The following is a 16,347-nucleotide window of genomic DNA, read 5'->3' as shown; positions in this document are numbered from 1 at the left end:
CCAGAGTTGGTACCGAGGGTAAGTAGTGCTGCTACCGGAGTGTGAGACCCTTAGTACCCACCATCTCTTGCACCTCTGCTGGAACCATATCTGGTACCAGGCAGTAACAGTGCTATCAGGTTCATGCCTAAAGTCAAGGTGTGACTGAAATAATAATAATAACTAACTAAGGAAGAAATAATAATAATAATATTAAAAAAAAAATAAAAAAAAAATGCCTGGATTCCACAGCTGTACTAATTGCAACAGTAGAATGCCAGTGGAGGATGGTCATACACTGTGTGTGACATGTCTGGGCCCTGAGCACGCACTAGCTTCAAGGGCAGACCCTACCGGATGTCCGAGCTGTCTCCCCTTCTCAGTGCGTACTCTACTGAGTAGGGTGCATAAGGCTACGGGAGATAATACACCATCCTCCCAGGCGTCCACGGAGTCGGGTTCAATACCAGCTACTCAACCCTCTCCTCAGCGACCGGCTACGGACAAACAGCCTGATCCACCTGCTTCAGGCAAGAGAAGCCGAAAGCGGAAACACGAGACCTATGATGTTCTAGCAAATACAATGGAGTCTCTGGTGAAGGAAATGTCGTCCTTGGCATCTGGCCAACAGTGGATGATGCAGCAACTGGCTGAGCGCCAGACAGCGCCACTGAGACCTGGGCACCAGGCAGCCTCATTAGGGCCCGAGCACCAGGCTACCCCGTCAGGCACCGAGCGCCAGGCGGCCCCTTCAGTGCAGCCTGCAAGGGAGTCACCACAGCAGCTGTCTCCACAGGGTGCTGATGATAGGCTGGAGCTGCTATCAGTGCACGCATCCGATAACCTTGATGCTGGATACATGGATGGCTTAACATCTCCCCATCATTCTGATTTGAGCTCAGACCATGGCTCTTCCCTCCTATCTGCTTCAAACGAAACACCCGGCGCCTTCTCTGGTGAGGAATTCCTCGCACTCATGTCTAGGGCTGCTAAACGTCTCGATGTGGAGATGCCTGCAATACCTGACGCCCAGCCGTCTCGGTTTGATAGAAGGAGGGAGGCTGCAAACAAGCCAAGCACCCTCCCTGCCCTCCCGGACTTTGTCAAGGAAATGACGACTGTTTGGGGGCACCCAGAGGCGGCTCCCCCTGCTCTGCGACAGTGGGCACAGTTTGCCAACATCCATGGGGCGGATGAGGTTGGTTTTGGCGACTATCCCGCGATGGATGACTCTATTGCTGCTCTCGTCCTCCCTCCTACGGCTCTTGTGGGGAAGGACCCTACATGCCCGAACAAACAGTGTCGCACCACTGATAGATGGCTGAAAAAGTCGTTCTACAATGCGTCCTTTGGGGCTCGCCTTATGAACACGACGTCTATACTCACGTTGTACCAGATGGAGCTTATTGAAGACCTCTCAGCCGCCCCTGCTCGGGAACTAGTGGAGGAGTTGAAAAAGGTCTCTGAAATCCTTGTGCACCTCGCGAAAGGTGCAGCACACTCTAGTGGGAGATCCATTGCTTCACTGTGGATGGCACGGAGGCACCTGTGGCTAGCTCAATCGAAGCTACCCGAGCAGGACAGGAGCAGGCTCATGAAGCTACCTCTTACCCCTGGCGTTACCTTTGGACCTGGAGCCGCTGACATGCTCCGCCGAGCCAAGGAGTCTAGGGAGTCAAAGAAGGAATGGGAGCAGCTGTTGCCAAGGCCCCCTCCACCCAAACGGCATCGGCCTGATAAGGGCTATGCAGGTGGCCCCAGTGTGCCCTTCTCAAAGAGTCGCCCCAACATGCAGGGGCATGGACAAAGACAGATGGCACGTGCCCCCCCCCTTGCAAGCCGCCATCCGGGGAACCCGGCTAGGTCTTATAGGCCTCGGCAGCGTGATGGCCACAGGCCTCGTGCCACCCCTTCTGCCGCCCCGCAGCCTTCTTCCTGACATTCAAGTGACTCTGCCGCATGTTTTCTCCCACGCCCAATTGGAGGTGTGGGAAACGTGTTCTCCCAGTTCTTGGGTTGTTTCAACGATAAAGTTTGGTTACCGGCTACAGTTCAGACGCCGCCCACCCATGTTCAAGGGTGTTCTTGTTTCTCATCAGCCAGACCCAGAGCGGCAGCTGGCCTTACAAGAGGAGATAAATACTCTGTTAAGGAAAGGAGCAATAAGGGAGTTAGGTCACAACGAACGGCGGAGTGGCTTTTATTCGAGCTACTTCCTGGTCCCGAAACGAGATGGTGGATTCCGCCCAATACTGGACCTAAGGCCACTAAACCAGTACTTACGCCCGCTGCACTTCAAAATGCTATCTCTGACCCAAATCTTTCAATCGATTCAAGACGGGGATTGGTTCACGAGTATAGACCTCAGAGATGCCTATTTCCACATTGCAGTCCACCCTGCTCATCGCCAGTTTCTCCGATTTGCGTTGGAGGACAGAACTTTCGAGTTCAATGTCCTTCCCTTCGGCCTGTCCCTATCACCACGCACATTCACAAAATGCATGGACACAGCCTTGAGCCCGCTGCGTCAGAGGGGCGTCAGAGTTCTCAATTATTTAGACGACTGGTTAATATGTTCCCCATCGAGTCTGCAGGCAGGGCAGGACACAGCAATGGTAATGGAACACTTGCAAACGTTGGGCCTGTCTCTCAATTCAGAGAAGAGCCAAATATCTCCCTCACAGCAAATCACCTTTCTCGGAGTGAAACTGGACTCGATGACGATGGTGGCATGTCTCTCGGATCAGAGGGCTATCGCCCTGCAACAATGCCTGTCACAGTTCATGGGACGGAGAGATGTTCTTGCTCGCCAGTGTCAGAGGTTGCTGGGCCTCATGGCCGCTGCATCTCAGGTGGTACGCCTCGGCCTTCTACATATGAGGCCGGTGCAAAAGTGGTACCTGTCCAAGAGGCTTCATCCAGTACTGGACAGGGGCAAATCTGTCCCTCTACCACCTGTATGCATACGAGCCCTCCAATGGTGGGCCATACCCCAGAATCTGTGCAGAGGTGTACGACTAGGCAGAGTCTACCGGCGCGAAGTTCTGACCACAGACGCGTCGCTGTCAGGCTGGGGGGCAGTCTGGAACGGTGTAGGAGCCAGAGGAGTGTGGCGCCCACCTTGGACAACTGCCCACATAAATGTTCTCGAGCTGAGAACAATATATCTCGCCCTCCGCCACTTCTTGCCGGTACTCCGGAACAAGAATGTCTTAATTCGAACAGACAACATGTCGGCGATAGCGTACGTGAATCGCCAGGGAGGCCTGAGGTCCCAGGCGTTACACAACATGGCCCGGGAACTCCTCCTCTGGGCGGACACTCGACTTTGCTCGATCAGAGCAGTGCACCTGCCAGGCACTCTGAACACAGCGGCAGACCTGCTGTCAAGGGGCAAGCCACACCCGAGCGAATGGCGTTTGCACCCGGAAACGGTGCATCTAATCTGGGTTCGTTTTGGGAAGGCACACGTCGATCTTTTCGCCTCAAGGGAGTCGACCCACTGTCCACTCTGGTTTTCCTTAAACCAAGACGACGCACCACTGGGAGTGGACGCCCTAGCACACAGATGGCCCGGGGGCCTCCTGTACGCCTTCCCTCCTCTCTCCATGATTCCTGCTGTACTGGAGAAAACCAGGAGGGAGAACCTGAGAGTCCTCTTGGTGGCTCCTTTTCGCCCCCAGGCGCCATGGTTTGCAGAGATTCAGACCCTCCTCTCGGACACCCCGTGGCAACTCCCGTTGCGGAAGGATCTGTTGTCGCAGGCAAAGGGAGAGTTGTGGCACCCGACACCAGCCGTCCTGAATCTGTGGGTCTGGCCATTGAGAGGGACACCCTCCTTGCTCGGGGGTTGTCATTCTCAGTTACAAGGACCTTGCAGTGTGCTAGAGCCCCTTCGACAAGAGCCCTGTACTCTTATAGATGGGAGGCCTTCAAGGCATGGTGCGAACAGCGGCATGAGTGCCCCCGGTCCTGCCCTCTAGCTTCAGTCCTGGAATTCTTACAAGAGAAACTTGACCAGGGCAAGTCCCCTTCGACGCTGAAGGTTTTTCTCTCTGCAATATCTGCCTGCCATGAGAGAGTAGATGGCAAAACACTTGGAGCTAACCCTCTGTCTGTCCAATTCATGAGGGGAGCTCGAAGACTGCGCCCTAGGAGGCTTCCATCTGTGCCTCCATGGCAGCTTCACATTGTCCTCGATGCTCTGACGAAGCCCCCATTCGAGCCCATTGGGAGTATCGACCTAAAATGGCTGTCTCAGAAGGTGATTTTTCTCCTCGCCATCACCTCAGCCAAGCGTATTGGTGAGCTACATGCGCTGTCCATTCATCCTGACTGCTTCCATGTCCAACCAGAAGGCACCGGTGTGGTCCTACGCCCAAATACAGCCTTTATGCCGAAGATTCTTTCGACACAGAATCTCAACCAGGCAATCGTGTTGGACTCCTACCGGCCTCCTCACTCTGAGCCAGAAAGGAACGCAGCACTTTCTACTCTGTGCCCTGTGCGCGCCCTCCTGTGCTATGTGGAGCGGACGAAAGACATAAGAGTGACGGACCAGCTCTTTGTCGGCCATGGTGCTGGGCGGATAGGTAAGGCCCTTTCCAAGCAGAGGCTATCTCACTGGGTGGTGGACACCATAAAGCAGGCCTACCAGCTTTCTGGACTCTCGCCTCCAGTAGCGACTGTGGCGCATTCTACAAGGGGCATTTCCACCTCTTGGGCGCTCCTGAAGGGAGTCCCTTTACAAGAAGTTTGCCGGGCGGCCTGTTGGGCTTCGCCGTCCACCTTCACAAGGTTCTACAACCTCAACATGTTATCTCCCACGTCCTTTGGGAATTCGGTTCTAAGCTCGTGACATTGTCACATATTGGACTGTGTTCACTTGAAGTCCTGTTAACCAGTCACTCCAGCCCTGTTGGCATGTGGACAGTCAATAAAGATTTTTGACTTCAATGCATTGTCCAGTGTCTTTATTCAATTGTCGTATGGTTGTCCGCCGCGACGTTTGGGCATACATATTCCAGCCCCCTGGGCTAGCCGTCTGGCAGCCTTTCTTGAGTGAAACAGAACGTTGGGTTACGGATGTAACCTTGGTTCTGTGAAGGAAAGAAAGGCTGCCAGACTTCGTCGTCGCTCTGGACTTCGCGTTCAGGATTTTTATGAGGACGAAGTATGCCGCGCTGAGACTTATATACTGTGTACAGTAGCGCGGCACACACGTGATGAAGTTTTGATATAAGTGTACCTCAGAACTCGCGCATGCGCGGATTATATTCCAGCCCCCTGGGCTAGCCGTCTGGCAGCCTTTCTTTCCTTCACAGAACCAAGGTTACATCCGTAACCCAACGATCCAAATGTTGTTTCTCAAAATGAAACATGGCGATTTCCTACCTAGATAAAGAAATGGCACTGTAATGGAAGACGTAACACGTATGGAGTACTTCGACTTTGCCGCATTGATATAAGTCCTCTCAGTGCCATTTTTTCATAATTAGTAGGGTTTAGTTGTTAGTGTTTATAAGGGTTATGGGAAGAATTTAGTTTCAATTTAGTAGTTCAATGCACAAAGCACAATAACAACAACAACAACAACATGCATTCATGTAACACAATATCACAACTATACTGTTGACTTGAAAGTGCTTTCAAATACAGATAGGCCTACACATTCCCACACCAGCTCTAGGCCTACTGCCGTACGGTGCCAATTGCCCGGGTTCACGTCCGAGTGCACATGCACACACACATAATAATAATAATAATAATAATAATAATAACAATTGTCCTAAATAAGATTATCTGGCAGCAGTTGTAACATCATAGCCTTCATAACATCAGAACTAGACCTACTAGCACAGGAAGACTGCGTGGTTCTTATTTGGCACCCAATGCAGAGCCATTTTTTTTACCCAACATTGAACTTTTTTTTGTGATCACGTCATACATTTTTTAACCGTAATAAATTATGTTTTTGATTTTGAAAAGGCACTTTTATTGTATTGTTCTGTTTTTAAAAGGCACTTCAAGTTGATTTGTGTCAAATCATGGTGTGAATCAATAAGAATGAATGCAGTCTGTACATAAAACCTTTTGTGAATCTTCTCTATTATATATTTATTGCCATTTTTCAAAGAATTTAGTAAATTGCTGCATTCTTCTGAAATGTACATAGAATGGGATTATCTGCATTTGTAGTACAATATATTATATCTATTCATATCCATACTGTTATTTAGTAATTCACTGCCTTATTGGATTTACGGTAGATTACCCAGAATAAGCAGGTCTGGTCACTAGTCCTGTTGCTGTCTATGAATGTAAGATGTCATCAATAGCAGTAGCAACTTGGAAACAATGAAAAATGAAGAGTGTTTCAAGAATGCATTTTCCCAGCATCTTGAATGCAAGAATGCATCTTCCCATTTTTGGGAAGTGAGGTGGGACTGTGGTGTCTTGTAAGAACTCAAATAATTATTAAAACATGGTTCAGTCACTTTGAAAGCTTTCGATAAAAATCAACTTTGTAGAATATGAATATGTGTGTTCATCCAACCAACTAACCCCTATTGAGTGAAGTGAATTCAACATTACACTTCCAGCAGATTTTGCTGATCAAACCATAAAACTGGACTGAGGAAAAAAAAAAAAACACACTTTGAAATTGTGCATACACCGTAAATACGTGTTAATTCAACACTTAAAAGTCGACATCTTACACTTTCTAGATTGTTGTTCCATCATGAATTGGGCTGTCTACATCAACATAATAAATTCCATTCAGATCTGTCCATACAGACAAGTCCCAACAGGTGGTTTGAGACATAATTACACAGTTTAATTTTAGCTTGAAACTATAACCAAACATAGCTTATTACGATAAAGGTAAATGTGTTGCAAAATGTGACAGCCTGGGCATTTTTCTGAATATTTCATTTTTTTCTTAAAATCAAGATTTCAGTATGCAGAAGTCCACTTCGGTGCAGATAAAAAAGAGAATGAATATACACACAAATTTTCTCTAGAAAAAATATTGAGACATTCTGATATGTCATGGCCGGCATCACATGGTTCAGAAAGTTGAGGGCTGTGGGGGGCAACCTTCTGGTTGCCAGCTAAATTGGCTTCATTCAGCTCTGCAGAAGTCTATGGGTGACATCATTGATGCTCTGTCCATTTATTATTATTATTATTATTATACAGTCTATGGTGGGACCAAGCCGTTGGCGTTCAACTGTTCAAGTTGTCATTGGTGCAGTTGTAGACCAACTTGAGAGGCAAAAATATTGTCTGCCTATTGCTGGGTTGGTTCGTCTGGTTGTCCAGGCTAGTTTTGATATTGTGTTTTACCCGTCCTCACATTTATTTTACAACTGGTGTCTGCATTTTGCAACAAATCAAATTCATTAGAAAATCCAAAACAAACAAACAAGCGGTCATTTTATGTCATCACACCAACTAGTCCTTCATCGTTTGCTCCACTGCCCTCTGGACTGTCACATGACGTGATGATACCCAAACCCAGTTCAGCAAGCTCTTCCTGCATAGAAGCGGACATTGTTTTGGGTTCTAAGCGATTGCACAAAGTTCTGTAGGAGGGCAAGGGGTATCCCAGATCCCGAAGGAACTCGTAGCCTTTGACTCCGACTGCACAGCGGATTTTACGGGCGGTCAGCACAGTGTCCTGAGACCACACAGCCCTGCGAGAGCGCTTGGCCAAGGTAAGGGCCCGGATCTGGTCCTCAAACAGAAACATCTGTAGTCCTTTTTCTATCTTGTTCAGTTTGTGGAGCCTTTTCTTCATTTCCTCCACCTGGAAACGAACAAAAACCATACATAGCAACAAAATCAGAAACGTCAACGTGCCATTAATGCGTCACCCTGCACCCTCTCCAATAAAATCACAGATGGTGAAGAAGGTGCTAGAACCACTGCCACACATGTATTGCTTCGTGCACATAATGGAGATTCTAATTCACTGTATTATCTGCTGGTTTTTGTCCTTTTGCACCTAGTCAGACAGGACAACTACAGACTTCTACAGGGGTGATAGTGAAAAAAAATCCTGAGCCTGAACTTTTTTCCCTGCTCTAACGACGCTGACAAGATACTGCATAGTGACGCAACGTAGGCCTATTTTGACACATTATTCAAACATTTAATAGCCTGTGTATGACCATTATTCAAGCCTGATAGTAGAAGAAAACCCTGAACCTGTAACACTTTCTGAGATAAGAATAACCTAATGGCTAATTACTATCAATGTTTTTATTTTTGCAAACTCTGTCAGGCATGGAGCCTGAATACTATCAGCCCTGCTTCTATGGTTACTTTGAGGAAAATGCTAGTACACTGGCCTCTCGCTGTAGTCTTGCTGTGTGTTGTTGCTGCTGCTCCAGCTGGGCCTTGTAGTGTTGACAGAGGGAGCAGGGCCGCTCCTCCTCTGCTCTCTGCAGTCCTGCCTCCTCCTCTGCATTGAGCTTTGGCTGTCGCCGAGCATAGCCATGGTCACCCACATTGAGGTCCTTCTCCACTAGAGGTAAGCAAAGAGCAATTTTAAAAAAATCACACACACATTAAGCATCAAATAAAAAATAGTCCATTTATCTGCATTGACAGGAGGCTGGCCACATTTATGTCATATTCCCCCCCCCAAAATTATCTACAGAATTTTGATTATAATTTCAACCCTAAAGATGTATTGATTACGTGAGATGACAGCCTTGTTTACAAAGTCAACACACAGCACTTCAAGAAGAGAAGCAGAAAAGTGTTGAGTATATTAATTACCTGGTTCTGGTTTGATAGGTAGTGTTATCTGGGGCGTAATGGGAGATGGGGGGTCGGGCACATTGAAAAGTGTAGGGATGGCATTGGGTTTGAGTTTCTTTCCCCCTGCTGGTGATCTGGCGATTTCCTCAAACTGACTTTCTTCGAAATGGTCCTGCAAGAACACAAGGAATCTCTTTTACCAGACGCGGTTGAAAAGACGAATAACCATATTTTCATTCTTTCTCCAAATTAACAACAAACAGTATCGTCATGTTGTTGCATGATGGCCCTGCAGGGGTGCAGAAGTTTACAAACTTGCCTGGCATAACCTGGAACACGGAGTCGGCACAAAATCACGTCGACAGTTGATCACCCACTTTCTGCTTCGTACTGGGTCTTTGGGGAATCGAAAGAGTTGTTTTCCTATAGTAGTAGAGTTTGAGCAATTTGGAGCCGAGCATCCACCCATTTCTCTTTCGTTATTGGTGCCGAAAGTCAGCAGTACGCTAACTTGCGAAACGCTATTAGCTTGCTAGCTCGAGTAACTAATGTCCTGCTAATGATGACACGTAACGTTGGAGAGTCCCCCTAAAGCTAACAGCTAATAACGTTAGCGATTTGCAAAAAACGTCCTGGCTGTACGGTTTTGATTATTCACATATAACAGAAATAATGCAGCCATGCATTAAACATAATGAAGAACGTTGCTACATTAATATATTTGGAAAAGAATCAGAAACAACTTGCAAGAAATTAGTGAAATCCAGACTTTGTTTGAGCCAAAATGGCACTGGGTGGTGTACTTGGCGAATGTAATTATTGATGTCACTTGGAGGAGTCGGCCATTCAGCTGCCTGTGTGAAATGTATATTTATTTCGTGCCTATTTCAGGATAGAAAGACACATTCAACACATTAGTCAAAGAAATGTAACAAAATGTATTAATTAGCACAGGAGGTGTTTTATATCAAATTACACAGGTGTTTACCAGCAACTTTTAAAACGTCTTCAAACAGGACAACAAAGTGGGTCCAGATAGTGCTCAGGACCAGACCACGTGCTTGTAGTAGATTTTGTTTTAGTGGAAGTGGAGGTTGATTCAAGAGGGCTGGAATCTCTTTTTGACGAGTGTGTTAGAGTGGATTACTAAAACCTGTCCAATTGTTCGATTGCTAGCGAAAACCTTTATATTGCGTTTGATCTGGAAACTAATGGTTGTTGTTGCAGCTTCTTTTGGCTACGTTTCGCACTTGTTCTAAGATTGTTCAGTGTTTTGCAGAACTGCAGCCCATGTGTGTTTACATAGACCACAGCTTCTTTCGACGTTCTCTGAGAACACTGTGATTATCCAAACATTCAGCCACTGAAGTTATAATGGCAAGCTCAATGGTTGTTCCAGTGGTGGATGTTCAGAGTAATAATTTCAAAGAGTTATGGCCAGCGATGTTATTGGCCATTAAATCATCTTCTTTCATCTCCTTGGACACGGTGAGATGTCATCTGACGGGGATACACCAATCTAAAAAATATTAACTCAGCATCTGTCTGGGTTGCTTACCATGTCTGTTATGTATTTCTTTTAGGAGTTAAGTGGTTTGGGAAATAGAAAGAGTCTTCTTGCCGAGTAAGTATGCCCGACGGTCTGGACAAAAAGAAAAATCAAATGTCTGAAATGGCAATAATCATCATGGTTAAAGTTTATAAATGTTTTACACCAGATCAATAGAGGACCGTTATAAAGCCATTTGTAATGCTGCGCGTACACGCTCCGTCCTGTCACTCGGTCTGGCTTGTTTCAAGAAACAAGGGGACAAGGTGAGGTCCTTGTGTGATGTAAAATTACTATAATTGCCAGTGCCTTGTAGTAGGTAAGTATTCCCTCTGATTGTACTTTTGTCAAAAAATATCTTTCAGACCAACCCAACTTACTTTGTACAAGTGTACAACTTGACTTTACTCTGTTCAGAGGAGTATGTGATTGAGCCCCAGTCAGTGTCATTCCTTGTGCAACATGGATTTGATTTCAACAAGCAGTATGCACAGGGCATCCCCTACAATAAAGGCAATGACAAGGTAAGATGAAAGTTACGCCTCTACTCAATGTAGAAACATGTCAGAAATAAACTGAACATAAATGCACACTTGAACCCCCGGCCCCTTCTAGAATGTAGGGGGAACTTAACAAAATTCAATTCCAACAACTCTCTGTAACCCCCCTTTTTTGTCTTCTATATGATTTAAGGGTACTGATGCCCATGCGATGAATGTCCGCAGTCTTTTTGTGGAGGTACTTCGAGCACGTAAGCCTTTGGTTGTACACAACGGGTTGGTTGACATGGTATTCCTGTACCAGTGCTTCTACGCTCATTTGCCAGAGCGGCTGGGCACGTTCACGGCAGACCTTTCGGAGATGTTCCCAGCAGGGATCTACGACACCAAATATGCCACAGAATATGAGCTTCGTCTCGTTGCTTCATATCTGGAGTATGCGTTTAAGAAATGGTATGTTTGTTTTTTGCATTGTCACCCACTTTGTGATTTACTAATTCAAAGCAGTTGTAAATGTTACACTGTTGCATATTTAATTGGAAAAAGAGGACATTGAGCACAATGCGGCTTACATTTTTTTCTTAATTTGGTGCAGACAAGTGATATTAATATTTCAATGTCGATATTTTGAGATGTGATAACATCAGAACATTAGTTGTTTGCTTCAACAAAAAAAAAAGAACAATTTGAAGCTGGGGTGTACTCCAGCTCAGCTTTTTCAGTGACACTGTCCTACTGTGAAGCAAGCATCTGCCAGTTGGATGATGCCGTTCCCTGCTGTTCTGTAATGGAATGTTCATGAGGTATATATAGCACGGGCCCGTTGTCAAGGGTACCACTTCTGTTCCTGAGCTGGAGATAAATGGTCAACTGGAGTCCGGTCTCTGTCGTTATTATTGTCAAGTTGTTTTAGGTAACCCACAAAGTTATAGATAGGGCCTATAACTTAACATGGTGTCAGAAGTGGGATTCGAACCCACGCCTCCATTCGGAGGCCAGAACTTGAGTCTGGGCTAACCTTGACTTCATTAATATCTCTCTTGCAGCAAATTGGACAATAGCCGATCGATTGAGGGAGGTGGAAAGGGACCCCACATGTCCCTTGAGTTCTGCAATTACACACGGAACATGAAGACTTATGTGGACTACAGACCTTGCCCTGATAGTCAAGGCGCCACAGCCACAACAGATGTGTGCATACAGTTCTCTGTGAGTTTTACTTTAAGATGTGTGAATATTCCCGTGGAAATAGTCCTTCAACAACTGACCAGTGTTTTCAAGTAGTGTTGCACCAATACCGATACCAGTATCGGCCGGGGCCCCGATAGTGCACTAAAATGGTGGTATCGCTATCGGCGAGTACCCACAAATAAAGCACCGATACCATTTACAGATGCTCGTATGACACTTGAACGCAGCCTTGATCTTAGTTATTTTATATCAGAGGTACTTAGGAAGTATTAATAGTTCTACTGGATTCACTTTGTACAGTATTAGTCTTTTTCCTGTTTCACAAAGGCAAGCAGCAGCCTGACAAAGTTAAATACATTTTAAACAGAGTTGTATCGGTATGGTATCAGTATCTGCCGATACGGCGCTATCAGGTATCGGGGCCATAAATTGGTATCTGTGCAACACTATTTTCAAACCGTTGTTTACTACCGATTTGTTTCTCTCCAGGCGTACGGGTGGTGCCCCAATGGGTCTCAGTGTCCCATGTCGCATGATACAGACCTGATCATTCTGCAGGACGAGAAGGGGAAGGAGACCAAGTCGCAGAAGAGGAAACGCAGGAAGGCGCAGAAGGGTACTATGGAACACGCCGAAGATGCCCAGGACGCACCCCCGAGCAAGCAGGCGCACACCGAGAGCAGTCACATGGATGTGGGTGGCCAAGACAACAGAACAGACAAGAATGTTCTTACCGTTGCCAAGACAACCGAAGACCCTCAGGAGGGTGCTGGTTCACATGCAGGATCCACAAACAACGAGACAGCGGGAGTAGCTGGTGAAGACGGTGTACCTGTGACATCTGAGGGCCAAGTTGCAGACCTTGCGTTACACCCAGTCAGTGATGCCAAAAGAGCAGCAGATGTGAAGAAGGCCGAGTCAGGGTTGCATAGAGCAGGATTTGATGCCTTCATGACAGGATACATCTTCGCCTATGGCAGCGCTCTAGCTGTAAAGCCAGAGGAGCCTAGCCCAGAAACATGGCTACCTAGCTGCTTGAACAAGCTCTACCTTAGCGGTAAATCAGTTCCCTTACAGGTGGTTAAGAGTACATTTTCCAAGTCGTCAAAGGCACACATGCATAAAATGGACAATGTCTGGGGGAAGCATCAGAACCAGGATGCGACTCCAAAGACGGAAAATGTGGCATAATGTTGATTTGTCCATTGCTAAAGGGAATAATTGTCAATAGACGTACGGTGTCCCCAATTAACACAAACTTGTACAAGAAATGGGTTTCATTCAGTTTTAGATTCCATCAGTATTTTTGTCAAGCAATAATTCCAAAGATGGAATCCAACAGTTTATGTTCAGAGAAATGACAAGACGGCAAACTCATGTGTACAATGAAGTTACATAGAAATTTGAGTTTTATTTTTAACGATTGGATATACAAGTTTTGTAATGGGTGTATATTTATAAAATTAAAGCCAGATGAGTCAAAAAACATTGTCCTGGACTGTCTTTGGTTAAAATATACATCTGTATTACTGTTAAAAACTTATGCCAAACAGTCGGGACCGAAAAAGAAGCACTGTATAAGTATCCAACAAACATATTTTACATCGACAAAATCCCCGTTTTTACCAAGCTGCATTAATAACATGCTTTTCCACAAATTTTGTAGATAACAGATTTAAGACATTTTTAAATATCAAAATAGATTCTCTGTAAAACTAGCCTGCCTTGTTATATTCATTGCATAGAAATGTAGTGACAACAAAAATAGACAGGGAAAAAAAGTTACACCAATCATCTTATCTTTTCAAGTGCAAGTTAAGAATTTAAGTAATTACAGACCAGAACACAGTTGCAGATGTGATGAAGGATCCTGGGTGAGTGAGGGTGGGTGCCACTGTGTGATGGATCTTAGTAATGGCATATCAGTGTGATAGGCTGACTCATTTGGGCCAGGTACCTCTAACAACACTCTGAGAGGGTAAATAAGAGTACAGTTAAGGTCAACGCTCGCTTTGTTTGCTTCGTCTGCTATAAGATGAGACGTATGAACAATCTTTCAGAGTTCAGTGTATCAGCGGTGTGCTTAGTGAAGATTGCGAGATCTAAATATACAGAGAAGACACACAGAAACGACTTAATTTATGGCTGTAGATGGTAGGAGGGCTATCTAATGAATGAACTCCATTTCTGGAATGTATGACTCATGATGTGCTTAAGCATTTCAGGAGGCCAAAGTTCTAGACACTGAATCTCCATATATGGAACTGTTATGTTGTTACACCTGTGTTTCCAATCGATACACTTGGTCATTACACAACAGCCAATGAGAAAGAGACAGGGTTGTCACTTATAAACCTATCGAACTTTGAAAAGTGCTGAGTTGGACAGAAAAATATTCAATAGTGCTTGTAACGGATGTTAATGTATTACATTCAAATAATCAGCGTGGTGTTGGAAAGTTGTTCATCATGTCATTTCATTGCGTTAACAACAGCGTATACGTTTGACCTGGAACTCACACAATGGTTTTCCACATCTCAACTCAGATTCCTCATTCCACCAGTCCAAAAACAAACAAACAAACAAAAAACAAATCCAATCTTACTGTAAATTTCTTCCTTGCCTGATATTTACACAAAAGTATTTCTTTTTCCATAATATTAAATAACTCAAGATTTCGTGTGAAAAAATCTCTCCTGCACTCTTAAGACTGCAGCACTATTCCAAAGTTGAACTGGAGAAGGCTCTCTGGCGCTTTTTTTTTGTCCTGTGTCCCGTTTCGACTCGAGTGATCATATGTCACACCTTGAGATCACGTCCGAGGGCCGCAGCGGGGAGCGAGCATGACGGGACACAGCTCCTGATGCTGGGCGGACACGCTGAGTTCAAGGGCGGGCGGCTGGCAATCCAGAGGTGGCGGTGGCCCTCCCATCATCATTAGTCCCTCCTCGTCCTCCGCCTCCATGTCCTCGCAGGCCCCGTTGCCGTTGGGCAGGCCGTCACGCTGCTCTTGTTCCTGCTCCTGCTCCCCTCCCGCCTCAGGGCTTGGCCTGCTGCTGGAGCAGTCCATGGCCTCGGCCTCACCGTTCCCGCTTTCCCCACCGCCGTTCGCCCAGCTCCTCGCCTCCTCTTCCCGCTCAGCCCGCGACCGGAAGGGAGGGATCTCTGTCACGGCGTACTTCTTGGCCCAGCTGCCGAGGGGCTTCTGCTTGGCCGCCTCCGCGCCTGGCTGGCCCTGGCCCTGTCCCTGTCCCTGCTCTGCAGCTCGACAGGCGCTGGAGCACGGGGGTAGCAGAGGGGAGACCGGCAGGGAGCGGCACTGCCGGCCAGGAAGCTGCCAGGGCTCCGGCCAGGGCACCGCGGGGAGCGCAGCGCCGCAAGGGTTGCCCGTGGAGACGGCCCCAGGCTGTAGCTGCGGGCCACCCCTCAGGCTGCCCTGAGGAGAGTGCAGGTCGAACATGAGCGAGAACACCGACTTGCTGGGCACGTCGAAAAACTTGATCTTGCCGCCTTTCAAGTCTTCCCTGGCGCTGAAAGGGTTAATCTTGGGTGCTCCTCCCCGAACGGCGCCCCGAGGCCCTGGGTTGTAATAAGGGTCCTGTACGTTGACCTTGCGGCCAGGCTTTCGGGAGAACACATCCGACTGGCTGCGTGACAGCCAGATGCTGCGACGAGGACGGGGTGACTTTTGAGGAATCTTGTCATCTGGGAAGCCGAGGGGGTTTAGTCTTTTGATTCCTTGAAGCTTTTCACCTGGATAAAGACAGAGGAGGAGAGAGTGAGTTACTTCCATAAAATCTGGTAATGTTGATCACCACCGCCACCAGGCAACCAAGTTGTATTACATGCACATGTCAGACACTAGGGGGCGACAGATACACAAATGATCATGACGATCAAACAAAATGCAACCACAATTTGGAAAAATGCTGCTGATATGATGAATGATATTAAATTGAGCAGGATTTTTGTTTTCAGAGAACATTAAAATGACAAGCAAACAGATGTCAATACACAACACATGCCTTATTTAAAAAAAATCCTAACCATGTCTCCTTCCAGAGCATTTCCTGCAGAAAATATAATAATATTCTAACAACATATCAATCCCCTCTCTTCCACTCGTGCAATATTAAAGAATTGCTTCTGGTAACAATTTCTCAATCTAGACAGCAGCACTACATGGGTACGGGTTTATCAACAGGAAAACAGCAGACAGAACAGCCATCCATCTCCTCAGGTGGCAGTCATAGCCAATTAAAAACAGCAGAGACTCCGAGAGGACCCCTAATGATTTATGGATGGCCGGCATTAATTCACACCATCCCTGCCTCACACAACACTTTAATCACCTGT

The 16,347-nt window shown here is 46.5% G+C and overlaps 3 protein-coding genes across 3 annotated transcripts in view; 1 reads left to right on the top strand and 2 right to left on the bottom strand.

Moving 5' to 3' along the window:
• Positions 1-6,650: 6,650 nt before the first annotated feature.
• Positions 6,651-9,662, bottom strand: si:ch73-382f3.1 (uncharacterized protein LOC100151273 homolog). The gene is made up of 4 exons (XM_063219042.1): positions 9,071-9,662; positions 8,770-8,923; positions 8,337-8,512; positions 6,651-7,792 (listed from the first exon to the last, which is right to left on the bottom strand). Exons 1-4 carry the CDS (start codon positions 9,218-9,220, stop codon positions 7,421-7,423), a joined length of 852 nt encoding a protein of 283 aa, XP_063075112.1. The 5' UTR covers positions 9,221-9,662; the 3' UTR covers positions 6,651-7,420.
• A 174-nt stretch (positions 9,663-9,836) lies between these two features.
• toe1 (target of EGR1, exonuclease) lies at positions 9,837-14,820 on the top strand. Its single transcript, XM_063219040.1, has 7 exons — positions 9,837-10,239; positions 10,335-10,375; positions 10,470-10,566; positions 10,666-10,824; positions 10,994-11,253; positions 11,847-12,009; positions 12,481-14,820. Exons 1-7 carry the CDS (start codon positions 10,126-10,128, stop codon positions 13,180-13,182), a joined length of 1,536 nt encoding a protein of 511 aa, XP_063075110.1. The 5' UTR covers positions 9,837-10,125; the 3' UTR covers positions 13,183-14,820.
• Positions 14,804-16,347, bottom strand: part of tesk2 (testis associated actin remodelling kinase 2) — a 31,361-nt gene continuing 29,817 nt past the window's right edge. Inside the window, exon 11 of the mRNA XM_063219938.1 lies at positions 14,804-15,744. Coding sequence (XP_063076008.1) covers positions 14,804-15,744 — 941 coding nt within the window. The remainder of the gene's footprint in view (positions 15,745-16,347) is intronic.

Source organism: Engraulis encrasicolus, chromosome 16 (assembly GCF_034702125.1).
Source record: "Engraulis encrasicolus isolate BLACKSEA-1 chromosome 16, IST_EnEncr_1.0, whole genome shotgun sequence".
NCBI classification, from domain to species: Eukaryota; Metazoa; Chordata; class Actinopteri; order Clupeiformes; family Engraulidae; genus Engraulis; species Engraulis encrasicolus.
This window is presented reverse-complemented; position numbering and strand designations above follow the sequence as displayed.

Coding starts and splice junctions, on each gene's coding strand:
- si:ch73-382f3.1 (XM_063219042.1), bottom strand. CDS start 9,220: ATGGGTGGATGCTCGGCTCCAAATTGCTCAAACTCTACTACTATAGGA. Junction 8,924..9,070: donor CGTGTTCCAGGTTATGCCAG/GCAAGTTTGTAA, acceptor GTGTTCTTGCAG/GACCATTTCGAAGAAAGTCA. Junction 8,513..8,769: donor ACCTATCAAACCAGAACCAG/GTAATTAATATA, acceptor GCTTACCTCTAG/TGGAGAAGGACCTCAATGTG.
- toe1 (XM_063219040.1), top strand. CDS start 10,126: ATGGCAAGCTCAATGGTTGTTCCAGTGGTGGATGTTCAGAGTAATAAT. Junction 10,376..10,469: donor AGAAAGAGTCTTCTTGCCGA/GTAAGTATGCCC, acceptor GTTTTACACCAG/ATCAATAGAGGACCGTTATA. Junction 12,010..12,480: donor ATGTGTGCATACAGTTCTCT/GTGAGTTTTACT, acceptor GTTTCTCTCCAG/GCGTACGGGTGGTGCCCCAA.